The 27,225-nt window shown below is 49.0% G+C and overlaps 1 protein-coding gene across 2 annotated transcripts in view; it reads right to left on the reverse strand.

Annotated features, from left to right (window-relative positions):
* Positions 1 to 21,849: 21,849 nt before the first annotated feature.
* The window catches only part of DYNC2H1 (dynein cytoplasmic 2 heavy chain 1), a 153,837-nt gene continuing 148,461 nt past the window's right edge, over positions 21,850 to 27,225 (reverse strand). For both annotated transcript variants that reach the window (XM_055131929.1, XM_004605157.2), the window contains one exon: positions 21,850 to 22,273. In XM_055131929.1, coding sequence (XP_054987904.1) covers positions 22,115 to 22,273 — 159 coding nt within the window. In that variant the 3' untranslated portion in view covers positions 21,850 to 22,114. The remainder of the gene's footprint in view (positions 22,274 to 27,225) is intronic.

The raw sequence follows: 27,225 nt of genomic DNA on the forward strand, positions 1-27,225 counted from the left end.
ACCCGGCGATACACAGGAGTTACTTCTGGCTCACGCACTCGGGAATTACTCCTGGTAGTGTTCGGGGGACCATATTAGATGCTGGGGATCAAACCCACGTCGGCCGCATGCAAGGCAAACACCTACCCGCTGTGCTATTGCTCCAGCCCAGGAAACCTAGCTTAGATCTGAGTCTGAGTCAAGAACCCTCGGGCATGTCCTTTAGATCTCAGGAATCTTCGTCGCCCACAGGATGAGTGGGATGCGGTTATTTCCCTTTCCGGGCTGCCGGATGCCCTTGGTGGGTGCTGGGTCAGTCACTGTTACTCGCTCCTGTGCTTTGTTCCAGGAGTCCCAGCCCCAGCCCTAGGCTTCATGTGCAGGAGACAGTTGATGGTTCTATCGAGTGTTTCCACAACAGGCCAAATGAACCGTCCTTCTCGCAAGCGGCAGATACAGCCGTGATTACTGTCCCTACAAGCAATTCCTAATGAGCGTTTCAGTCCTGTTAGATAAGAGTTTTCTGAGAGGCCATGAATCCAGGGGAGCCCTTGGAGCTCATTAGAAGCCTGTGGTCACAGATGGAAAGTTTCTGGGTCGCTGCGGGAGGCCCTTCATCCCTTGGGAGGGTCTGCCGCATGCCCTTGGGCACTGGGCATTTCGTCCCTCCCGGTGAAGCATAATTCATGAGCATGGAGAAGTAGACGCACCAGTGCAGAATTTCTTGTTTGAAATGCAGGAAAAATCTATTAAATGACTCCCCCTCCTTTCTTTTCTTCTTTAACACGGTGATGCCGGCACAGCAATTAAATCACAATCAAGCATGAATGGTACACGCTGGTACCAAAGAGCAGATGTCCATGTCCTCTAGAAAACTCACACGAATTGAAGATGGACTGTCCATATTCACCCCCCCTCTTTGTTTGTTTGTTTCCAAAGTTTCTGCAACCTGTTCCCAGGCACCCTCGTCAGCTCTTTAGGGTCTTGCTTCTCAGCTCTTGTCGCATTATTAATTACCCTAAAATATCGTTCAGCATAGCAGTCCTGGCAATCTTATTATCTCAGAGGGACAAGGAGAGAGATTAGTTGTTTTATCATTTAAGTAATGAGAATTTCACACTTCTCTAAAAAGATTTATGAGAGTAATTAGTCTAAGCAGGAGTTTCCAGCATGACTGTTATTAGGTGTGATAATTAACCCTAGTAGGGTGAGTACTGACTAGCAACTTAGCAGTCACTGAGGCTGGCATAACATTTCAGTTTGGGGCATTTGTAAATACAGATTAATATACATTGCTAGTAATAGTTGGATAAAATGCTAAACTTCATTATGAAATTATTAATGTAGAATGTAAAATGGCTGGAGCGATAGCACAGCACTTGGGCATTCGCCTTTCACGGGGCCGACCTGAGTTCGATTCCTCCACCCCTCTCGGAGAGCCTGGCAAGCTACCTGTGAGTATTGGATATGCCAAAAACAGTAACAATAAGTCTCTCAATGAGAGATGTTACTGGTGCCCGCTCGAACAAATCAATGAGCAATGAGATGACAGTGACAGAATGTAAAATATCAGGCAGCTTTATACATCTACTCGACTTATTTTTTCATGTTCTTAAACTACAGTTACCTGTCAACAAAATGAGAGTGGGCACATTGCATTAGCAGAGCACTGGGTTCAAGCCAGTGCCTTCCTCACTTTCTAGCTTTGTGCTTCTGAGGAAGAAGCTTCTAGATCTCAGGTCTCTTTGGCTGCAAGAGAGAGGCGGAGCTAGCCACTGAAGGCCTCTTTCAGTCCTCGCCATTAATAATGTGCTTAAAGGAGGCAGAATAGTTCATGCCTGACTCTCACTCAGGTGAGGAACTGAATCCTGATCCTTCATGAACAGGTGGGGGTAGGATCTAGTGACGACCTCCAGTGCGCTGTGATTCCCCACGTAGATGGCCTTAAACTCTGCATATAACCTCCAGTGCACTGTGATTCCCCATGTAGAAGGCCTTAAACTCTGCATATAACCTCCAGTGCACTGTGATTTCTCATGAGATGACCTTAAACTCTGCATATAACCTCCAGTGCACTGTGATTTCTCACGAGATGACCTTAGACTCTGCATATAACCTCCAGTGCACTGTGATTTCTCACGAGATGATCTTAAACTCTGCATATAATCTCCAGTGTGATGTGATTTCTCATGTAGATGGTCTTAGACTCTGCATATAACCTCCAGTGCACTGTGTTTCCCCACGTAGACAGCCTTAGACTCTGCATATAACCTCCAGTGTACTGTGATTTCTCACGCAGATGGTCTTAGACTCTGTATATAACCTCCAATGTGCTGTGATTTCTCACATAGATGACCTTAGATTCTGCATATAACCTCCAGTGCACTGTGATTTCCCAGGTAGGAATGTCCCTAGTACGTAAGCAAAGGGTGTCCAGGATGTTGGAGGAACTTACGTGGTGGGTAGATGTAGTCAAACTGAATCTATTCAAATGTCAGTTTTGTTCCAGTGACCCCTGTGAATGGTGCTGATTGTATTGGATCGTAGTTTCTGGTGGCTGAGCCCTTCACTCCCAGCCCACTCACTCCCAGAGCTTGTCTTGCTCCGTGACATTGGTGATGCTCCTTATAGATAGAAGCAATGTCCCTCCTGTCCCCTGGGACCCAAGCGTCTGCCTGTGCCTCTCTAGTCAGGTGCCACTGTCCACCATGCAGAACTGAGCTACAGAGAAAACCTTTAGGCTTCAGCTACTTGCTTCCTGCGCTTTGGGACACACCTGCCTTGGAGCCACGGGGCTTCCTGTGATCTTTCGCGCAGAACATGTTTCAGGAGGAGATAAAGAGTGAAGTAAAAACAGGTTTTCTTTGAAACTTCTGAGGAAGAGGAGAAAGAGAGGGGGAGAGAGAGAGGAGAGAGAGAGAGATAATAGAGACAGAGAGAGAGAAAGAGAAAGAGAAAGAATAGAGAGAGAGAAAGAAAAGAGAGAGAAAGAATAGAGAGAAAGAATAGAGAGAGAATAGAGAGGGGGGAGGGAGAAAGATGCGCACAATACGCTCCAGACAATTGCAGGCTTCTCCAGCATGGAGAGCGGCCCAGCACACACCCCGGCGTCAGACATAAGAGTGTACTTCTCAAGAGGGGAGATGTGGCCAATACATGTGCTCGGGCACCACATGCTCCTTTTCAAGATTTCACAGGGTGTTTCCTAAGCTGTCCCAGGGGGAGCTTTTTACCTAGGTAAGAGTTGCTAGGGTGGTTGCCAGTTGGGAGCAATTGATGGTTTTGACATTCTTTTTGTGGCCTTTGTTTCTGCTGGAGCTTCTCTCAGAGGGAGGTCCAGCCTTCTCTGGGCTTGCCATGGCAGCGTGTAGAGGTCTAATCAGGCCTTATTTCCTGAGTCCATGAGGTGGGGCCTGACAGCCTTAGGGCTAGTTGGTTTTATTACTCTGAAGAACTCATTGCCATGAGTGTGTGGGAGTCGGGTGGGGTGGGGAAGGTGCTTCCCCTGCCTGCCTCAGTATCCTACAGTCCTCTGATACACTTTCTTCTGATGCCACTTAGCAAACATCACTAGTGGATTATGACATCATTTCCTGCCACACCCCCTTCTTCAGCAGAAGTCAGGCAGCCAGGCCCCGCTGCCTGGGAAAAACAGAGCAGGAGAAACTTGTCTGTCAGCTCAGACATGGAGAGGCTACCCGTTCTTCAGTCCAATCTCTGGAATGTGGCTGGAAGCCACAGTGCTCACCTCTGGTACCTAAATGGTCTCGTGCTGAGGCGTTCGACATGATCACGGGTTTTCTGGGCACTTGGCGTCTGCTTCCTACCAAGTACTGCTCTTCCAAGCTTTGTAAGTGGAACAGGGCACCCTTGATATGGGAAGAACTGCCTAGCTGGAGTCTGACCACTAGATACCAACCAAGGAGCCAGTCACCTTACGTTTTCTTTGGTGACCTTCATTGCTAGGTGATACAATTGCCCAGTTCACTGTGACAGGAAGGAAGGAAGGAAGGAAGGAAGGAAGGAAGGAAGGAAGGAAGGAAGGAAGGAAGGAAGGAAGGAAGGAAGGAAGGAAGGGAGGGAGGGAGGGAGGGAGGGAGGGAGGGAGGGAGGGAGGGAGGGGAGGGGAGAGGGGAGGGGAGGGGGGAGGGGAGGGGGAAAGGGGGAGGGAAGGGGGGAGGGAAGGGGGGAGGGAAGGGGGGAGGGAAGGGGGGAGGGAAGGGGGGAAGGGAAAGGGAAGCATTCAGTGCAATATTAAAACCCGATGAAAGAATGTAGCTATCTCCGAGTCCCAGGGTATCTACTAAGGCAGGGCTTAGAGGTCCAGCTCCATTACACAGAGTTTCAACCTGGGGCTGGTGGAACCAGTCCACAGAAAATAGTAGAACAGTTAATGTTTCATTGGATAACGTTATCTGGCTTTTTACTATTAACTGTATGATCATTTGCCTCTCACAAACTCAGAATCCTGTTGCCAGCTCACCAACCCCCATAGTGGGTCCTGTGAAAGAAACAGGAGAGGAAAATCTGATTTCTCACTCAAAGGCCATCTGGGAGGCTTTGTGCTTTGCAAAGGATGATATAGAACTGTTTCAACCTGCTGACTCTGATGTACCATGCCTTAACTGCCACAGTTAGATCTCTGACAAAGGCATTTGAAGGAGGGGGACAGTGAAAATGGACAAGGAAGTGTGATGGTCAGGGAGGGCGGGAGGCCTGGAGAACAGGATGCTGGTGGTTTCTGAGGACGGGATCCCCCGAGTAGGCCTGATGGGGGAGGAGAGTGCTGCGGCCTTCTTCATTCCTCCTGACGCGACTTCTATTTACCTTTACTAAATTTCACTGCACAGCACAAACTCTTAAGAAGTGCTGTCTGAAAGATAGTTCATGGTCCCTTTTAGGAGAACTTGGTGTCCTGGGTAACCTCCAAGAGACAGATTCTCAGTTCCCTTCCGTGATCTTAATTTGGCTATTTAAAACCAGGTAGAACTATACCTACCAGCCCCAGTGTCTGATTAAAGGGGCTTCGTTAGAAAGGGAATTTATAACGGGAGTAACCCCGCACGGGGGCTGCTCTAGCATCTCCTGGAAACAATGGGCTCTGAATAATTGATCACTACACACCGCAGAACACAGTGCCGGCTTAGATGAGCTGTTCTGGGAGAGACTTGACTGACTCTCCGTAAGACGCCCCTTGCGCAGCCGTGGGCTCTGCTGATTGTCATGGAAGGAAGCAGTGTGGCCGGGCTCTCACTAATTGGCGAACGGAATGATTTTTAAAAGATCAGTAAATGGCAGCCCACATGGATAATGAACTGGATTAATGTAGCCATTAGAGTTGATTAAAATGAAGCAGCACCCTTCCACGGAGCCTGGCAGTGAGGCACAAGCCTGGCGCTGCCCTCAGAATTCGAGGTTTTGCCGCGGAAACTGAAATCCCCAGGGGAGAAAAGGTCCACGCTGAGCTTGGAGGGAGGATGTTGGGATGGGGCAAACAAGCCGTTTCTCCTCTGGAAGGCCGCTTTCCCTCCCACAAAGGGTGTAGAGTTTTCAGCTAACTTGTCCCAGGGGGTTAATTCTTTGTTCTTAACAGGAGAGAGGAACTTGTGAAATATAAATATTCCGCCTGAAATCTCAAAAATTGAAGGGAAGTGGAAGCAAAATGTGGACAAGAGAAAGTACAGAAAGGACTTAACACAGGTGACGCGAGGCCGGGAGCTGGGGAACAGGGGATGGAGCCATCTGCTCCTCCTCAGGCCACTCTGCAGGTCTGTCCCCAAACAGCGGCTCGCGGGGACTTTTCTTCCTACCAGACTCACAGCGTAGGGATGTGTCAGGTCAGAGAGAAGATCCTGTAGGTCCCCCCAGCCCTCCTGTGAGCCGGTCAGTTTCAGCTAAGCTCTCTGCTAAGTTCACGCCTGCCTGTGTCTGTCCCCTCTGCTGTCCCCTGGCATTCTGCTGGCTGTTTGCTCCTCTATTTGTTCCATTGAAGCTCTACCAAATTCTTCTTCTTTTATTTTTTATTGAATCACTGTGAGATGCAGTTACAAAGCTTTCATGATTGAGTTTCAGTCATACAATGATCGAACACCCATTCCTCCACCAGTGCACATTTTCCACCACTGTGGAACATCCCTAGTGTCCCTCCTGCCACCCGCTACCCCACCCCTACCCATGCCTCTGTGGCAGGCACCTTCCTTATGATTCCTCTTTTCTTTGGGGCATTATGGTTTGCAATACAGATACTGAGAGGCCATCATCTTTGGTCCTTAGTCTACTTTCAGCACACATCTCCTATCCCAAGTGATTCTTCCAACCATCAATGACTTAGTGATCCCTTTGCTCTCTCAGCTGCCTTCTCCCCCAATCTGCTGAATTCTTGGTGCTGTGATTTAAAAAATAATAAGAGAGAAAAAGAAAACAAAACAAAACATGATTCAAGTCAGGCTCTATTTAAAATCCCGCCTTTTTTTTTTCTCCCCTCATGAGTCCAAACTTTGGTTTGGGGAGCCCAAAACTGTCAGTGGGCTGTGGACTGGGTTTTGCTTTTTCTTTTCTTGCCTTTCCCTCAAGGTGGAGCAGGGATTTTAAGACATTCCTGAAAATCTTTTACTCCCTCTTGGAAGATTTTCTAGGTTCTTAACTCTGAACTGCTCAGTAGCATCTCCAAGGGCCTTTTAAAGATAGGTGTTATATAGACATGCCCGGGCCCTCCTGGTCTCGTCCAGACCGTGCAGATGAGGACAGAGGCAGAGGTGTGCGTTAGATGGGAAGCTGCTGCTCGTGTCCAAGCATTTGTGACTTTTCTCCTGTCGCTGTTGCTGGGCCATACCCTGCCAGGCAGTGGACGGCTGGAGGGTGAAGCTGAGAAAGGCCCTTTGACTGCCCTCCTCGTCATACGGCGGAAGTGGAAAGCTACAGCCTGATCTCTTCCAAACCCCTTTAACCCAAGGACGCTGCAATTTGTGTTCAGCCACATCCACGTGTGCACCACCAGTGGTTCTCAGCCACTCACAGTGCTGGTGTCGGTTCTGGTGTCAGTGTCGGGAATGGGTCCTCAGCCCATCAGATGATGTCGGAGGGAGAAGCGGGGCACAAACTGGACAGGGGTGGCAGGGGAGTGTTCTTGTTTCCTGCTGGTAAGTGCTGGGGTTCCCTGGATCTTCACACAGAGGGCAGAACCCCTCTTCAACCCAACTTCTTGGGGAACCTCGAACTCAGGCTGAGGATGGGATTAGTCTTCCAGGAAAAGCAAGGTGGGTCCTGCCCTCTGCCCTGACTTGCCAGGCTCTCATCTACCCCTTTGAGATGTGGGCAGCCCCAGCATGGGCATGTGCCACTTGCCTTTGCCAAGTGGGTCTTCTAGGAGTTTCCCCGCAGTGGCCCACTCAGGGCCATCAGTGTGGATGAGTCCGTTACTAGGGTGTTGTCAGGGGAAGAGATCTGAATTTTGGTGATGGTTCTCCATGTTCCTATCAGAACTTTTTATTCTTTCTGAAACTTTGGCCGTGGGCTAGGTGTGGGCTGGGCTGCTGTTGGCTCAATTAAACTCTTATCCAGACTTCATTTCTGCATCTCAATGATTGCCAGCTTTTGTGTGCTAAGGTTGGTGACGGAGAACCTTCTTTCATTCAAATCCACATCAGTCTGCCTCCCTGCTTCAGGTCCACTAACTGGGACCCTGGAGAGCTCTGTGTGTGTGTGTGTGTGTGTGTTCATTCGTGTGTGTTCGTTCATGTGTGTTCTTGCCTTCAGGCCAGCTCTCCCCAAACAGGATACTGGCAAATGGCGTTCCTTGGGCTACATACTGTAGCACATAACTATCAAAAATACATTCTGCATGTCGAAGCCAGGCTGTACCCACCCATGTGTTCTCATGCTCCTTACCCCCTTTTCTCTGCTTCAGTGAAGCTCAGGGCAGCTACTGAGGCCATTGCATGTTCTCTGGCCCTTCTCCTCTCCTCAGCCTGGCTGGTGCCCTGCTCCTGTTGGCAGGTAGGGAGCTCACGATGTTCTGATCCCAAAGCCCAAGACTTTTCCATGAGGCATGAGTCAGTGATGAAGGGAAGGAACTAGAAGAGCTGGTGGGAGCTTTAGTGTAGCTGCCATGCCGGAACCTGACTCAGCCTTGTCATGGCAGGGAAGCAGCAACTCACTGCCAGGGACCCCAGGATGGAGACAGATGCTGGGCCTGGGCACTCCCCAGCTAGTGGGCATTGGATGAAGGAAGGAAGGAAGTGGGCTCCTTGCACTGTGCTCGGGCGTCTGGGGGGAGTACCTGGTGGGGATTTTCATCACTGTGGGTCTATTTGAGTGTGCCTCCCAGCTTGTAACCACATACCACGTGGCAGTGACTGAGCAGTCCAAGTTTAAGACAGAAAAACATTTTCAGAAGTTGATGACGAGAAACATCAAGGTGTTGATGGGGGTTCTTTGCCCTGTGGCCAGGTGCTGGGCCCTAAAACGCACATGTGGCTCTGGGGCAGGGGCTGAGGACTGCAGCTTTCTCCTCGGTGACAGGCCAGTTCCTAGAGGACCCGAAGGGCTCTAGGAACAAGGCCTTGACTGTACAGCAGGTACCCATACAGGCGATTGAAACTTATGTTAAAGAAATAGGTGGTCATGAGGCTGGAGCAACAGTCCAGCAGGTAGGGCATTTGCCTTGCACACAACCAACCCGGGTTCGATCTCTGGCATTCCCATATGGTCCCCTGAACACTGCCAGGAGTAATTCCTGAGTGCAGAGCCAGGAGTAACCCCAAAAAGCAAAAAAAAAAATAGCAAGAAAGAAATAGGTGTTCAGATGGGCCAGCGATGGGGTCCAGGGGTCCAGCTGGTGGCACACTCAGCACTGTGGGTGTGCTGCAATACCCACCCCAAACCTGGGGGTCACCTACAGTGCCACTATGCCAATAAAGGGCTCGGCTGGGCAGGCTTGGATGAATATTTGTCATCCCCCAAAGCCTGCCTCGTGGAGAGAAAAAAGGCTGAGAGGTATTCTATCATGGCACCATTTATTTTTCAACCGTAAACCAACTACGCTGTGCTTAGCTGGGGCAGGAAAACTCCCTAGAGGAAGGAGCCACTTAACTCATCTCTCATGGCGGGAGGAAGTTTGAACATTACAGAGAGACCGTTCAGAGATTTGTGGAGGCAGAGCCTCAGGAGGGAATGGCCAGGCTTCACTCCCTAGGAGGGCCCCGTGTAGAGGTGAGTCAGAGGCTCCACTGTAAGGGGAAGATGGTCTCAGCCTCTTCCAATCTGACCTTCACCCAGACTGTAAGTGCTGGTGGCAGTGGGACACATTTCAAGCAAGAAGGGACTGTTAGGAAAAAGGAAGTATTCGGAGACTTGTTGGGAACTGCACCATAATTACGGCTGTGTGCAGGGGCTCGGCCTCACGGAATCTGGGTTTTCTGTGTTTGTAGCACACACGGCTCAGCACACTGCTTCTTTCATCCTCCCATGCTGGTCTGAGTTCAGGCCGTGGCTTTGACATTCGTGTGCCAAGCCCCTCCGGGAATGGCCTCCTGAGACACGGTCCTCGGCACTGCCTGTTCGGGGGTGGGACCTTTGCTGACTGGCGGCTGGGACTCTCAGTGGTGAGAAAGGCTGTGAGTCCCCTCTGAAGCTGCCCGTCCTGCTCACCCACCACCATGAGAGCCTGGCACACATGCTGGGCCGTCGGATCTCTTCCACCCAATGATGGTTCTGTGGCTGGTGTGTAGAAACCAGACATGGTCATAGACAAATCTGTCCCTCATGCTGGTTGTGGGCACAGCTGAGAAGAATGTGTGCGTGCATGCGTGCGTGCGAGGAGATGATGAATACAGGGAAAGTCTCCAAGCCTGGGCTGAAGGCTGGGCAACTGGGAATCACTGTGTGATATTGGGTAGTCGCTTGTCCCTGCATCCCAGAATCACCTTCCCTCTCCCTCCCTCCCCCCCCAACACCCTGCAGGAGAGCAAAAGGGGCCAAGGAGAGCTGCCTAGACTTCAGTCACCCAGGAAGTCTGTCGCCATCTGCCAGCTGTGGGCTTTTCGATCTCTCCACGGCAGCTGGAGGGGCCAGACCAGGCACGGCCGGGCTCACCACACGGAACGACCGTTCAGCCTCAGACTCCCTCTGTGACCCATGTTAGGTAGAGCAGGAAAAGTGGAGAGTCGGGTGCAGGGGGGGGGGGGGCGTGGGAACATGCCAGGGGGCGGACGCATGGCTCGAGCTGGCACCTGGAAAGGAAGAGCCTGGGGAAACAAGGAAGGGGCGGGAGCTTCACAGCCAGAGGCCGGGTCTGTGGAGCCTAGGACTCGAGGAAAACAAAACACTCATTTCTCCGAATTCTCGCACTTATGTTTCGTCACTTGTCATCCTTGTCACATAAAATGAACTGTCTCAAGTGAATCAGAACCTCCTGGTAGGTTGTTAATGGGCGTCATAAATCAGGTAAATTAGTTATTTTTTTCTGATCATTTTTCCTCTTCAGTGGCTTCCTGATCAATTGATGCTGCTTCTGGGGAGGGAGGAAGGAGGCCCTTGGGGCAGTGGGGAGGTGTGGGGGGAGGCAAACTCCAAGGCAAGCTCGACCCTTCACTCTGTGCTGGGACCTGAGCTTGGCAATGCAAACTCAGCCCTCTGGGACATCAGAGGAACATGAATCAGCGGGGCCTCATAGCCCACCTTGCAGCTGGACACTAAGCCAGAACCGCACAGTTGTCTGGGCCGGTCCTGTCGCTGACCCCACCTGTGGTCTCAGCCATGAGGCAGGTGTTGCAGGCTCTGGCACGGCCAGCAGGGGGCGCACGTGCAGCCTCCCTGTAGGCTAAAGACCCTCATCACCGCTAGGCCCAGCGGGGTTCTGCACTTCCCAGGCACAATCCCCGCAAGTGTTTCTGGTTGAAGGCTCTGCCAGGCTGCGCCGCCTCATTTCTCTGGCCTTGAGCCCTCTGAGGGTGCAGAGGCCGCAGGACCCTGCACGGGAGGCAGCTTGCAGGGCCTGGCAGCATCTTCTCACCCACCATGGCTGTGGCCCTTACTGGGCTGGGTGAAGTGCTGGAGAAATGGCCACAGCCTTTGGGGGCTTCCCAGCCACATAGTCCGGGCATCCACCATCTTATTCCTGGGGTGCTTCAGTGGCTTCCCTGCAGGGCCATCTGGGCCTTGGTGTGCTGGTCCTTTGAGAGTGGGCACGTGGGGGTGTCTCTCTGGCTCCCTTATTTCCCCTGGCCTCTCTCATTCCCCCTTCATGCTCTCTGCGGACTGGTGCATGGCTGCTTTCCTAGAGAAACTTGGAAGCTGATACATCCTATGTCTTTGCTTTGTTGTTGTGGCTTATATTCATTTCTATGAAATGTTACTAAAGCAGTCTTCATTTGAAAGAGAGTAGTTTGAAGCACTCTCAGGCACTTTTCTGAAACTAGAATCAAATCAAGGATTTTACTTAAACCAAAACCAAAACCCCAGTAATTTCTGTTAAAGAAATTGCTAGTGGATTTTGTCCCGAGAAGAGCTGAACTGGTATTTGGTATTGTGCCCTGACTCCTTTGGCTGATGTCCCTGGCTCAGTGAGAAGCCTCAATTCTAACTAAATACTGAAGCTACTAGTGTATGGAATGTATTTGGGGGGTCAGAGCTGATGCAATACTTAGATATGGCACAGTACAAAGACTCTTATCAAGAATTAAATTAATATCATTGTTTTCAAAGATAGTAAAGAGCTCATCTGCCCTTCCTGCACATAGATTGTGATTCGATAACAGGGACTATTACAAAAACCCTGAAATGAATTTCCAGCTGTAAGTTCAAATCGAAATTTGAAGTCTAAAGGAAGGAGTCAGCCTTAATTTTTCATGGACGGGAAGGAAACGATTTAGAGACTCACACGACTGAGGTCTTTCCAGGCGCTGCCTAGTGAATGAGAGTGACAGCACTCCGCAATCTCTGATTTATTCTTTGCTGCTTGTTTCAAGATTCTTGAATTCCATGGGGAAATAAAACTCAATTTCAAAAATAAACTTTGCAGTTTGAAATGAAAGCAGGGATTTTTCCTGTGTGGGTGGGAAGGGCTATTTCTAGGCTGCAGTAAAATTGAATCAGGGTGCCAAGGGGTGTGGCCTTACCCCCCAGATTAGCAGATATACTGAGGAGTATTTTGTAGGTACCTGCTGATATGAGACCCCAGACCTCCAGTCTATATTGCTAAAATGTTGCAAGAAAAAAGTCCAAGTTGTAAATGCCTATGAGCTAGAGGAGTGGGAGAGAGATGAAGAGCATTTTCTAGCTGGGAGAATGTTAGAACTGGGCTTTGCACCATGAAACAGGGATCTGGGGGAGCCAATGTGGGGAGCCTCAGACCTCGGGCAGTAGTGTGAGAAAGATAAGAGCGAGAACTGGAGTATCAATGGGGGCCAGAGCAGTTCCATGAGGGCCTGACCTTGCTCCTCTGCAGCAGACATCTGTCCTCAGCAATGCTGACGGCTGCCCAACAGGGACAGAGGCCCAGCCTTCCTACCTTTTGATGTTTTTCCTAATCAGACCTAAAATTTCAGATTTGTATGTGAGTTCACAGAAATTGAATCGTCAATAATGACAAATGACTCCATCTGTTTTCACAGTGTCATGTGACTGAGGTCTCACAGGGAAGTTGCTGACTGGCTGCACCCATGGCCCTCTGCTCCTGCGACCCTCTGCCCCAGCGTTCTCTGTGCCTGTGAGCCTCTGCTGACCCTCTGCTCCAGCACCTGCTCCTGTGATTCTGTTATCTCTCTCCTCTCCTCACTGACCTTGGCACCAACTCACCATCCGCCCCATTCTAACTTAAGCTCTTCTGAGTAGAAAACTAGACACCTGCCCAGGTAAGTTGACGGCTATGACTTTCTTTCTTGTGTTTTTCTACGGAATTGTCCTGATTATTCCTGTGTCCTGAAGAGTCCTCTGGAGGATGCTGAATGTCCCTGGAGACAGGTTTCCTCCTCAGTTTTCTACGTGGTCTGTTGGATTCAATGATCGGTTGGATTTGGGGATCTGTTGGATTTAGTGAGCCATTGGATTAAATTGTCTGTTGGATTTGGTGGTTCATTGGATTCAGTGTTCTGTTGGATTTGGCAGTCTGTTGGATTTGATGTCTGTTGGATTTGGTAATCTGTTGGATTTGGCGATCTATTGGATTTAACGATCTGTTTTGCAAGCCCTGAACTCCATGGGTCTTCTAGGTATTACTGGTCGTGTCTGTCAGGCCTCCTTGCACACAGCTGATGCTGTGAGGGTCACTGCAGGCAGGAAGGGATTTTCATAACACAGAGCCATTGAATCACTTCCCGAGGGAAGGGGAACAGAGCACCATGTGGACACCATGTCTGACAAACTCCCCAAGCACTTGCCTGTCTTACACTCCCACTAGCTGTGGATGCAGCATTGTTCCTCTGTCCCTTGTGACACTGGACACAGGTCCCTCCAGTGTGCCAGCTGCTGTGTCTTGTGTACTCTGAGGTGAAGACAGATGAACACCACAGGGCATGGGGAGCATCATGCTGTAGTCCCAGGGTGCTGACTGCCCTTGTACTGGCAGGTATCCCTTAAGGACTCAAGACCATAGTTAGAGCTGTTCCACTAGGAGGCGTCCACACAGTGACAGAACTGGAAGTCCAGATGACCCTGCAGTGCAGGGTCTGAGACTGTCTCCCGGTTCATGGAGATGGGGACTCTCCTAAGCGAGAGTCCCCAGACCCCCGGGAAGGGCTCAGACTGTGGTGTGGAGTCTGGACGACATCTCCACCTGCCCAGATCTGTGCCCAGCAGCACGCCAGCTTCAGACACCTGCCCAGAGTCCCCTTGACTCCTTCAGGGTGGGTCACGTGCCTCTCCCTGCAGCCCTTCACCTCTGCCTCCATGGGGTGCTGCTCCTCCTCAGGGTCCCCCGTCTTGGTGTCAGCAGGGTCCGTGTCATGCCAGCACAGAGGGCACAGAGGTCCCATCATCAGGACCCCAAAGCTCATGGACTTCACCCAAGGACTCCCAAGGTTAGAGGTGCCGGGCAGAGCCCCTGCCCTCATTTGGGATGACTGTGTCACCCCAGTAGCAGACTCCTGACCAGACAGATGCAGGTGGGGTGGGGCGACCTTTGCACCCAGTCTGGTTCTGTGCTATTTTGGGGAGAGGAAGTCGGGAAATGCTTGCTAACAGGCGCAGAATTTTCCATTTGGAATTTGTTGGCTCAAGGCCAGGCTAACACAGTTTCTCGAGATCTCATTCCTGATCCATTAAAATGAGAATAAGAAAACTCTCCTTGGAAAATTCCTGCGGGTGGACATTTATTATTCTTGCAAACTCTTCTAGGCCCAAGGATTGGTAGGGAAGAAACCTTTCCCTCAGAAGAGCTGGGTTGCCCAGGAGTTTCCTACATGTCTTTAAGGCCAGTTCTCCAATACCCTCGTTCTTGGAGGAGCTGGTAAAGTAAGGCTGGTAAAGCTCATCATTCTCAGAGGAGGAAGGCGGTAGTAATAGTGGAGTACTGGAGCAGTAGAGTAGCAATAGTAGGAGCAGGGCAGAGTAACAGAAGCAGTGGAGTATAGCGATACCAGAATACAGCAGGAAAAGGAGGAGCCAGGTAGAGTAATGGGAGGGACTGGTAGAGTAACGGTAGGAGCCAGGTAGAGTAATGTGAGGGGTCCAGCAGAGGAACAGAAGAAGCAGGGCAGAGGAACAGGGGCCCATCAGAGTGACAGGAGAGCCGGACCCGTGACATGGTCCTGCCATGGGCCTGCTGTGTTTGGGCCCCTGGTCCTCCTTGTTTGGATTTTCAGTTCTGAGAGACAGAGCTGGGGGTGAGGAGGAGGAGGAGGAGGAGCTTCTGCACCAGCATCTGAGGGTGGGGAAAGGGCATCCTCAGAGGAGACAGTTCGGCATCTGGGTGAGGGAACAGGGTCAGGACTAGTGGGGACCCACACTCGTCACATAGTGGGTCATGCCACACTCCTGCATCTGCTGGGAAGCAGGTTCTCCAGCCCCCTCGAGGGGCTCCGGTTGATTGCACAGGAAGCATGCACACACACTCAGAGCACACACTTAGATGCACACACAGTGCGCACTTACACATACATGCAGACACCAATACACACGCATGTGACACACATATAAGCACAGTATACACTCACACGCACACATACAACTGCTTGCACCTGCACACACTCCCACAGACTGCAACTGGATGGAGGCTGTAGTTCAGGGTGGAGGCTGCTGTCTGACCAGTTACTGACCCAGACAATACTTGAACCCCTTGCCTGGACTTACTTGGATCAATTGTTCGAGCTCCCAGTTCTGTGGTTCATTTTAATTAAGATTCAGTGATGGGGTTGGAACCAAGAAGGTCATAAAATACTAAATCAGAAAATGAAATCTAAGCCACTAGGAAACAGAACCCGAGTGTCTGCAGGATCCGATCACTATTTCCCACCCCTTCTGCTACTTACACTTCCTTTGGTAATCATGGTTTAGATGATGACTTCAAATCAATAACTACATCCCATTTCACTTTATGCTATATAAGTAGATGAAAATATCATTAGCCAGGCATTGGCTCATTCTCTCAAAGTGTTTAGATGACAAAGAAATGATTCCATCATCCATTGCCTACTCTTCTGCTCAATTTAATACACATTATCTTCGGATTTAATTGAAGATAATGAATTTTTATCTCTTGAGAATGAATCACTGCAGAACGCAAGTCCTGGAATTTGCAAGGTCATCAGTGCTTAAATTTTAGCCTTGTTTATCCATCCAAGAGCATTTCATTTTCCTGTGTTTGATATTTGAAGTTAGTGCTGACCAAAGCTGTGTCAAACTTTTAATTAAATTCGTGTTTTTTGAGCTATCATAAGTGCAAACAAGAGGTGGAAGAATAAGAATGAAGAATTTCTGGATACCTAATGTTTCCAAATTCCATTTGTGACTGAGTAAATTTGAAGAATGCAATGGAAGGGAGGATGCACCCACGCCGTAATTAACACATGTCCTATTGGAGCCCTGCGACACAGGCGAGCTGCAGACTGAACAGTCCTGATGAAAACTGTCAGAATCACACTTGTGCTCCATTCCTACTTAAAAGATCAGGTTAATCAATCGGCATGTGTCCAGGTTTAGTTACTAACAAATTAAATCTGGGTCCTTGATAGGGTTTGGGGCTTCATTATGATCTGAGAAAGCTCAGGTTGCTTTTTCCTAGTTTGGGCATCACTTTCCCATTCATGCCAAACAGCCACGAGTGGTCTCCTTTAGTGCCAATGGAATAGTCAGGGGCAATTTTTCTGCTCAACTCTTTTGAAGTCCCGATCAGTCCTGGAAGTGGTTTCTACCCCAGCTGATGTCATTCTGCAGCAAGCATAGGGTGTAGACGTGAGGGTCAACCAAGGTCTTTAATGTGCCCGCCTTGAGTTCCCTTCCAAGTGGGAAGTGTTATCTGTGTGCCTGGGACCTTTCTCCCTGTTCTCTCCTGGGACTGCTCTGGGTGCAGGATTTCAGAGACCCTCTGGGGCAGGGGTTACCGGCCACAGCAGAGTCAGGCCTGGTCATCGTTCAGAGGCCGTGTCTCCCTTGATTGCCTCAGTTTCTGCTCTGTGCCTCCTGTGGCCAGGCTGGTACCAGCGGGAGCTTCTCTGCATCATCTTGCCACACCTGGGGCTGCCCCAGTGTTTCCAGAGATGGAAATCTGCCTTCCTCTCTGTGTGGTCTCTGTGCGGAACACCCCCCCCCACCTTGGGAAGCCCCCTGGACACGAGGTCCTTCCTGTATCCACACTGCACAGTGGGGCGGGCTCACGCAGAGAGAGAGGCAGGAGGATCTAGAATCCCAGACACGACCCTGCTGCGTCTGACCCAGACTCTGACCATGTACACACTGGCATTCCCAATAGCCAGGTGAAGATGCACGTCCAGGGCCAGAGAGAGCACAGGGTCAAGGCACTGGCCTTGCATGCGCTGACCCTTGCTCCACACCAGCACTGGAGTGACCCCTGAGCACTCTCAGGGATGGCCTCAATGGTTACCCAAATTAAAAATTCCTGGGGGTATAGAACTGATGTTGCTGAGTGTAGAATCAAGAATAGAATTGTCATCTGGGAAACTCTCCAACCCCGGCCTGAGCATCCTTTGTTGGTGTTGAGTTATTTCCTGGAGTCATAGAGCTATGGCTTCGAGAAACTTTGTCATATGGTAACGTCATCCTTCCTTATGGGTCAGGCCAGCACCTCTAAGGTCGTTAATGGGCGGGTCTCACTCTACCTCTCTCCATGCCGCTGGGCGCAAAGCCATGGACTGTAACATGCCATGCCAAGGTGCTGTGTGCATGCACATTAGGTCGTGGCTTCCTGGACACTCAAGGGAGACAAATTCCTGTGGAAAATGTCCTTAAAATATACACAAAATGACCTTTGAAAATCCAAAAGAAAAATATGTGTGTGTACGCACACACACATGCGCACGGGCAGGGAGTCATCCATTGAAACTAAAACAGTTTGAAGGACCGAATACTACATGGTCTCTTTCTGTCGTTATAACGACTTTCTGTCGTTATTTCTAGCATTTACCTGGTTTTCACATTTCAGTTTTGTTTCTCTTCTTGATAACTCATACAATTGGGCAGCTGAGTTCTTCGGGCATCTAACTGAGGCTGAGGCAGTACTGCCTGGCCCCCAGCTGATGGCAATGAGGGGCCCAAAGCGCTGCAAGGCCACGGGGGGAGGCACCGAGTCCCACCCCACATGGGAGCTCTGCTGCTCCCCGCTATGGCCAAGCACCGCCTTGACCGGAGGTTGTGTGTGCTCAGCCTTCTCCTGGCCCAGTGTCGGCAGGAGCCTGGTGTGGTGGGTCCAGAAAAGGACCAGGCCAGTGGACGGGGATGCAGGATGGAAGCTAGGTGTGAGGCAAGCCTCTACGTGGGTCCTTGAGTATTTTATGTAAAATCAGCACAGGAAATGCCAATGTTTAGAAGGAACTCAGGAGCTCCCATAGGCCCTGGGATCCGTGGGCAGGCTGGAGGGGTCTGGTCACACACAGGAACCCCCACCCCCACCCACTGGCTGGGGAGCCAGAATGGGCAGGCTGAAGCGCATATGATTGTGGTTTCAACACTGGGCAGAATATCGGGGACATATCCAGAAGAGAAAATGCGAACACCTACGAAGGGCATGGACATGGGCTGAGTCCAGCAGGCTTTTCGGAACATGGGGTCCTTAGTGGCAGATGGCTGGGCGCTGGGCTGTTTTCCTTTTGTAGATTAGGTGGCAGTCACTGTTAAGGTTAAACAGGACTTTGGCCCAGTGACTTGTTATCTTGTGTCACTGTATCACTGTCATCCCGTTTATCATCAATTTGCTTGAGCGGGCCCAGTAACGTCTCTTATTCATCCTAGCCCTGAGATTTTAGCAGCCTCTCTTTACTTGTCCTTTCTAATGGTGCCGCATTACAGGCTCTTCAGGGTCAGGAGAATGAGACCCATCATTCCCCGCACTGCCTGAACAGGGGAGAGCCTGGCAAGCTACCCGTGGTGTATTCATATGCCAAATACAGTAACAATGATGGGTCTCATTCCCCTAACCCTGAAGTTGTTAGAGAAGTGAAATTCACCAATAGTAACGCTTACAGGAGCAACGTTCCTAGTATAAGCCTGGAGAAATGAATCCCATTAGCAAGAGAGTGATCCTATAAATCACCCTGGATGTGGACTAGGAATGTCATTTGCAGCTACAGTGCACTAGTCTTTGATGTAATGACCTGTGAAATGTCTGTGATACGTTTTTAAACAGCTTTATTAATATATAATTTGCAAACCACAATACTTACCCATTTAAGTTTGTGCAGTTTGGTGGGCTTTCATACATTCACAGGTTGTGCTACTGGCACCACTAATTCTGGAAGTTCCATCACCTGAAAGGACACCTCAGTACCTGGTCATTGGCCTTTCTTTCTGAATGTTCCTGTCCCTGGGATTCATCTGCTGAAAGCTTGATGCCCAGAGGGGGAGGGACACTTAGTGAGTGGATGTTAGTGCTCTCATGGGGGGCCCTGCCCTGCAATCAGGAAGCCACAGAATCCACATGTGTGGTCCTGCTGGCCATCACCTATCTGGGACCCAGAGCCTAATCAGAGGAAGCGTTTCCTGGGGCTGAAGCTGCATCTCTCAGTGAGGGCACCTCAGGGGGGCGGTCACAGTTGGAAATCACATAAATGGGTCCCAGCATGAAACTCAGGGGGCACACAGGTGGATGAGGGTGCAGGAAGGAAGCGAGTTGTGGGCTTCCTTAGTGGGTCCTTGAGTTATTTTGTGTAAAATCAGAACAGGACATGCTGACATTTAGCAACAGTGAGGAGGTAGCTGTGTTCCCCAGTATCCGGTGCTGGACTGCAAGCTGCTCCAGGCTGGTCTCTCATTGCTGTGTCCTCGGGTCCAGGGTCCCCGATGCCCTGGCCCTGCCAACAGTGCCCGTGGGTCTCCTCGTGCACACGCTCACGTCGGCTGCTTTTCCTGCTGCCCACCCAGGTCTGCTTTGAAACATTCTTCATGGCCACCCCTTAGCCACTTCCACCCTCTGGCTGTCAAGCTTTCGTGTGTGCGAGATCAAACTATTCAACTCCCTGCCCTGTGCTCTCACTCCGCCCGCCAGAGCAGTAGGGAAAGGTCAGGAAGCATGGCACCAGGCCAAGGGTGTGCTCAGCATCATAGCCCTGTGGGCAAGGCCTGTGGGCGTGGGGATTCCAACCATGGCTGGTCCTTCATGGGTGGGGAAGAAACTGAGCTCAGCCACGCGTGGCACAAACTGCAGAATGATGCTCCCTGGCCACACTTTGTAGAATGACCTTCCCTGGCCACTCTCTGCAGAATGATGCTCCCTGGCCACACTACAGAATGACCTTTCCTGGCCATACTCTGCAGAATGACCTTCCCTGGCCACACTCAGAATGTGGTTCCCTGGCTGCACTCTGCAGAATTAAGTTCCCAGCTTGGATCAGTCATGGAGAAGCCAAGCACACCCTGAAGATCATCTGACTCTTTCTCTTTGCTGTTGTGACATGCATGTGTTTCCATGTGAACTCATGCCCCTCCCACCTCCCCAGGTATAAACAAACCCTGAGCCCGGTGGCTGAGCAGCACAGTTGTTATACTGAGCATTTGCCCTGGGGATCCAAAGCAGCCCTCAAGTGATGCATGATTTGCAAAGCAGCCAGGGGCCAGAAAGAGCCTGCCCATGGGCAAGGAGCAGCTGACTGGCGCCATGGGTGGACTGAGAAGCTAAGGCCGGGTGGGTGAGAGGCGGGCCTGGAACCCTCAGCAGAGAGAGGAGGCGCAGACAGACAGGAGAAAAGAACGAGGGTCCTGTGGAAGGTGTGGCGCTGAGGGACAGACAGCGCCAAGAGCATGTCCCTCCCTCCCCAAGTTCTCGTGAAACACAAGAGTGGAGCTTCTCATCTCCTCCACAGACCTGTAATCTATTTTCAGGGATAGAGAAGGTAACAGCAATGTCATAAAACAAGGAACGATGCGGGCAAACTCTGTGATGAAACACCGGAATTGTGAGCAGAGGAGAATTAATGCTTCAAAGACAGATTAATGGAACAGAAAATGGTCCGTGTAAACACAGACCGCAAAGGGAAGTAACAAAGACGCAATGCGGGAGAGGCCGGCAAGGCCACAGAGGCGGCAGAGCAGTGACCAGCGAGAGGAAAGGGATGCCCTGAGGAATCTGGAGCAAGGGGACGGGTTCTCGGGAGTGAAAATGAGCAAAGCCTAAAGCTTTGGAAACCCGCAGACTTAACACTGATAGCTTGGCTTCAGAAGACACAAGAAGCAGATACCATTCTGCTGGGACTCTTACTCTTCAGGATGAAGTCATTCTTATCTCTGAGCGAAAAGGAAGAGGAAAAGGAGATTCTTAAAAATGGAATTTTAAAAAATGGCCCCTTGACCTGTGTAAAGAGCTGGGACCCACCCCCCACCCCCCACCCACACACAGGTTTGATGTTTCTTAGGGGAAAGGTCATTAGGAAAGATCTAGAAATCTATAGAAAAAATCAGGACATTTCTGAAAAGACATCTTATAGAAAAGAGACTTTCAAGCTAGAAAGAATTCTAGTGTGTATCTGGCTTTGGTTCTGGTGCTTGGCTGGAGGCCGCGCCTGCGTCGCTCAGCCTGCTCCGTGCTCGGTGACTGTCTCCTCAGACGAAACATTTTCATCAGGAACTGCAGGGAATCTGATTTTAGAATCCAGTGGCAGTCTGTTTTAGGATTTATCTTACTTTTCAGTGGATTTAAGAACTTAGCTGCTTTTTCCAGGGCGTCCTTCCAGCCGTGCTTTCCATGCCCATCCCTGTTCTCTGGCCCCACACCCACTCCACACCTTGAGTTGCACCCTGAGGGCAGAGAGGGCTGTTTGGTTTCTCTTTGCTTCTGCATTTTTATTTTTCCAAGCACTCCCATTAAGACACTGCAGGAGGGGCTGGAGCGATAGCACAGTGGGTATTGGGTATTGAAGCAGATAGCACAAACGCCTTTATTCCCAAGGGCGTTTGCCTTGCATGTGGCCCCAGGTTCCATTCCCAGCATCCCATATGGTTCCCTGAGCATCGTCGGGGGTAATTCCTGAGTGCAGAGCCAGGAGTGATCCCTGTGCATCGCAGGGCGTGACCCAAAAAAGCGAAAAAACTGTGTTTGATCCCCGAGAGACTCATGAGCCCTGAACAATGATCTTCATTACAGGTTTTCATAGCTCATCATCATTCATGGGAAGAAATTCCTTTATGTGCCTGGTTTGCCAAGTTTTTTATTTTTAAGAAAATTGAACAGATACATATCTTTTAAGTATTTTGCTTTAGGTCATTTAAAAATATATTCTCTTTGAAAACTCATTCTTAAATGCCTATAGTCTTCTGTGGTTTTAAACATAGCATTTTTAATTATGATGCAAAAACAACTGTCAAAATATCTATTAAAACTATTTTAATCTCTTACCTAAAATATTACATATTTGGTTCCCTGGCCGAGTGTGGAACGCTGCCTTCTGACACTCACGGCCCAGGGCATGTGTCTTATTTCCAGCCTAAGGAACCAACACCTGGCTTTTTGCTCGGGCCGTTTTCCTTCTCCTGGTTCCTACTGAGCCTTTAGAAACAGTGCAGCCCCAAACTGGATCCACTGATCTTGGTTGTCACCGCAGGGGACTTCGATGTTCGTCACCACACGGTCCCGCTCAGCGCTTGTGTAAACGGGCAGTGAGATGCACTCGTCCGGGGAGTAGGGACCGTAGGCGTCCTGGCAGAGCCATGAGAAGACAGTCAGTGGTGGGAAGCCATGTGCACTCAGCACAGCGCCCGCTCGCGCTCCCCTACCCACCCCCAGAATTGCACAACCTCATCTGTAAATAGCTCTACGTGAGGCAGGGTAACAATTCCTTAATATCACCATAATTATCATTTTTTAAAGTTTTTCTTATAAACTGCAAAATATGTAATTTATCCGAATTAGTTCTGTCTCCTGAGTGTCCTGGCTCTCTGGGGAGAAACGAGGCATAAGGGTTTCGTGCATTCTGATGTTGGCTGGCTGCGCTCATCTGGTCCCTCGATTCTTGGCACCTGGATCTGGCAGCCAATTCAGATCCCGATTCCGTTTTTGACAAAAGTTTGCATAGTCGATACTGTATATTCAAGCATCCTAGACTGTCTGGGGGTCTCTCTCTGGATATCAGGGTCATTACTAGGTACCCATGTACTACAGGATTAGACTTGTCATCTACCACTATCAGCTTTCCTTTACATCCAGGGAGGAATATCTAGAAAGAGAAATTTCCATGGACTAATATTCTTTTATTACTTTAAGGTACAGTTTATAGAAAAGGCTGGACAAATACTAATGTTCTTTTATGCATTTTCAAAATAATTTTATTCCCAAATATACTCTAAAGGGGGGATTCATTGAGGACAGTTTAATAATTGGTAGATTTAATATATATGCTTATCGGTACTCAGACTGTTAGACTTGGTACAGTAGGGACTCTAAGTTGGCACCTGAGCTGCTGTTTGAGGGTTTTATTTTTTACAATCTTATACATTTCCTGTTCTAGAAGTTGAATTGTTATTTCCCGAGGACCCTTGGTTCCTTCATGAGAACTGCTATTGCAGATTGCTGTCGGGGTGCTGAGAGATCCATTATTCTTCTCCTTCTAGACTTCTTCAGTGACTAAAGCTTAGAAATATGTATTTTAAAAAGAAAGATGAAGTTCCCATTCAAACTTAAGATGAATAGTTTTACTGGAATTATTCTATTCAACGAATGAGTTATTCGTGGTTAGAATTGGAATGCAAATTGAAAGGAAAGTTGTGCTGCCTCTAGAATTGGACAGGGGAGCAATCGGGCCTGAGAGCACCCAGCAGCTCCTCACCAGGCCAACCGGGAAACAGCTGTGGCATGTATTAGGCCTAGGGACAGTTCCTTTCAAAGATAGAACACGACAGCATGTGTTCCTGGAGACAAATCTCACAGGCCCGGGGGTGCTTGCTCAGAGCGACCTACTTCAGGTCAGACGCCTCTAGACATCATTTTCCCCAACCCCAAACAAGACAGGCGAGAGCTGTAGTTATGCCGGGGGTGGGGTGGGTGTTTGGCTTGCACAGATGCCCAGATGCCTGAGCACAGAGCCAGGGATAATCCCTGAACACCACTGTCTGTGACCCTAAAACCAAACGCAAAAGATGATGTGTCTCCTTTTGGCCAGTGATACATCTATTAAAGGGTGCTCAGAGAAAGCATTTACTCATGCACCCCTTACTCTGCACTGTTGTCTACAAGCCTTTATACTTCAGACCCTACTAATAAGCTAGAGGAAAACCAACAACAAAACTACTCGTTGTGGATGGTGATAGACTATAGGCTAGCGCGAAATGAAATCTCCCTCCTCCCAAGGAGCTGCAATCTTTCTCAGAGTGGCGGGGGTGGGTCCACAAGCAGTGATAAGGTGCACAGGGGCCACGCCTGGCTCTGGGGGCCTGCCAGTCAGCGCTTGGGGGCGACAGAGTGCCAGGATTTGAACTCTGGCCCTTGAAGCTGCCTCAGTGGGCTTTCTTAGAAATGTGTATTATTTTTTATACTCTTCATCTCTTCTGACTCAACCAGTCTTACCAAGAACTAGAAAAGTACCTTCAGAAACCTAATTACTAACATTTCTAAATCTTAACTTCATTTAAATGTAACAAAATCCATTCTCCCTGAGAAATCTTGGCCCAGATAAAGACACCATCTGGCCTGAAGTTTTCTAATTAATTCTGTTTGTATTTGATTCCGCAGTTTTTTTCATTCCATTCATTTAGGAGCATTGTTTGTGCAAATGTGCCTACAATGATAAAACCAAGGTTTGCCGTATATACACAAAAAAATCTTTGAAACTTAAGATTTAGTTCAGTAAACAATATAGACATCAAATAGTGTAAAGTATTTTTACAATTAGCATAAGAAGCACTATTTTTACACTAAAGCAAAAAGACTATTCGAGTGCAACTGCGCCCTGAGCTGAATCCACCGTGCTCTGACCCTCAAGGCCACCCCACTGTCTAGTGCTTCTTCCTACTGCTCCATTCCTGCTTCATTCACCAAAGCTTGAGGTCCCAGAAATTCCTACAACTTTCTAACATCTCAGTAATTCCCAAGTTGATACTGTGTGGGCTCTCTTTGGCTGCTGTTCTAAACTCTTGAGCTAAGAGAAGATAGACATGACATCCCTGGTGAATGGAAATGACTAGAATGCATGATGTAACCTCAGGTCGCCCTCCCATTATCTCCCCCTGCCACCTGACAGCAGCTTTACTGCTGGTAGCTTTGCTGAGCAAAAAAGAAAACAAGAGGAGGATGAATCAGCAAGTTGAAGCTCTGTGCTCTGATCAACACTGTGTTCTGCTGAAGGGGTTAAAGGATGAAAAGGGCAAAGTAAGGACTGGCTCATGTCCCAGCCTTTCCACGCCACCTGGCCCTTTTGAGTTCACAGGCACCATCACCACCATCACCAGCTCTTACATACACTCCCAAAGGCCCCTTTGTTTTAAAGTGAGGACTCAAATCTCAGTACCCAAACATCTAAGTATCGTAAAGGAAAAGCACCACAGTGCTTCAGGAAACCCTTCTTGTCTCTTCCCACTGAGCAGTCAATGTTACAACAACGGAGAGGACTTTCCCTCAAGGCACAGACTAGGGACTCCAGCATTCTCACCATCAGCACAAAGCAGAATTCCATTGTTACTGCTTAATTGGATAAATACCTTTTTTCAAGTATTTGAGCACTCAGTATATAAGGAAGTATACAAATGACTCAGAGCATATAACCAATAAATTAGTCTGATGAAATTAAATAGAGATGAACATGGCATGTGACTTGAGTTATCAGGAATGGGGGAGGCAGTGATTCCTCCAAGGGATGAGCCCACAGGCCCAGGTTTGATCCCTGCACCACTCCGTGCCCCCAGCACCTCTGGGAATGGCCCCCAAAGGAAGCTGGCCCTGCAACATAAGTGAGTGTGGACTTATTGTAACACATGACAATTTAAACACGCACATCGATCAGTAGACTTTTTTTTAAGAAAGGTGTTAGGACAGGGTTGGAGAGACAGCACAGCAGGTAAAGCCCATGCCTTACGGGCAGCTGCTCTTGATTTGATCCCCGGCTCCCCATGTGGTATGTCAGATCTGACCAAGACAAGGTAGAAAACCAGAGCTTTAATTTACATAAAAGTGGCATAATTCAGCAATGCATGTTTTGAAAGACTTGTGTCAAGAATGTCTAGTTCTCCTTTACAGTGTGAAAGCAAACTTGTTAGCATTAAGTCTTTGAGGGAAAAGACAATTCAGTTCTCTGAGTGCAGAGAGCACACATGGCATTTAAGATGCTGTGGCATGTGGAGTGACATTTACCCTGGATGAAACTGTATGCCTATGGAAGGACAAGGCCTTGGGGTACAGGGCTTCTCTTTGGGACTGGCACATCATTTACCTCTATGTGACAACTATGGTTGACAAAATTATTAACCTACAGGAATCTGACTGTGGGGTATTTACATTGCTATTCTTGGATACTGCTGAATTTTTTCATTACTAGCCATATTTTCAGTACTGGGGACTGAACCCAGAGCCTTACTTCCTGTCCTATCTCTCCAGCCGTGCTAAGTTTGTTAACCTCTGTCATGGCATGAAATGGACGGATTGCAGAAAGTACAAATGCCTAAGGGGAAACTTCTCTTATAAAAATAAAAATTTCATTCCAGCTTTTGCTTTTGATGACTAAATACTGCAAATAACATCACCTCCTTACATGAGCTATTTTTCAGTGTGAATTATTTTTAGCTTTCTGTTCCATTCCTATTATCTAAAGTGTACTAAGTAAAATTAGATAGGATTTCACTTTGTATATTATTTCTATTTGTCAGAGGGCCACATTCTGCATTTTGTCCTGTCCCGCTGGCTTGTGACCTGGTAACTGGCCTTAATCGGCTGTTGGCCCTGGCACTACCCCCTGCCTGTAAACCAGCTTAGCTCTCCGGGCTCGGTTTACTGCTGGGGCTTTCTTCTGTGGGAACCCGTTTATACCTGTCCTCCTCCTTCCCCCAGCAAGGTCATTAGAAGACTTTTCATTCTGTTGGCCAGATCATCACTTTACATAAATAGATCTATTTGAATTCATCTGTGATAATATATGACATTGTAACTTTCAACTTATACACCTAAGATGAAAATGTGTGCAATGCATCATTTGCCAACTTTTTGATGGGACTTTGAGGAATAGCCAGACTGAAGTAAAATATTGTCTCATCTTCTGCTTTCTCTCATATGTCACTGTCACATCAGAGAAATGAAACTCGGGGGAAGTGGGGGCTTTCACTGGAAGTGTGTGTCCTTTTAGGACAGAAAGATGCTCCTGCAGCCACTACACTAAATTAATTTGCATAAATTATATTACATTTGAGTTTTTCGTGAGGAGAAGGCTGTGGATAAAGGACAAACTGCCAGTCATTCTGGGGGAACAGGTGGAGGCTTTGAGCCACTTCCTGGGTGTCCATGAGATACTAATTTTAAGTGCCAATGTCCCCCTTCAGTGTTGCTTGGAGAGGATATAAAAGGCAAAGCATTCAGACACTGCTGAAAAGAACAGGTGTAATGAATGGTCATTCTTATTGTCAACCAAGAATATCTTATTGAAAGGAAAAATATTGGCTTTATCATCACCA

The sequence above is a fragment of the Sorex araneus genome, chromosome 3, assembly GCF_027595985.1.
Source record: "Sorex araneus isolate mSorAra2 chromosome 3, mSorAra2.pri, whole genome shotgun sequence".
In the NCBI taxonomy this organism is placed as follows: domain Eukaryota; kingdom Metazoa; phylum Chordata; class Mammalia; order Eulipotyphla; family Soricidae; genus Sorex; species Sorex araneus.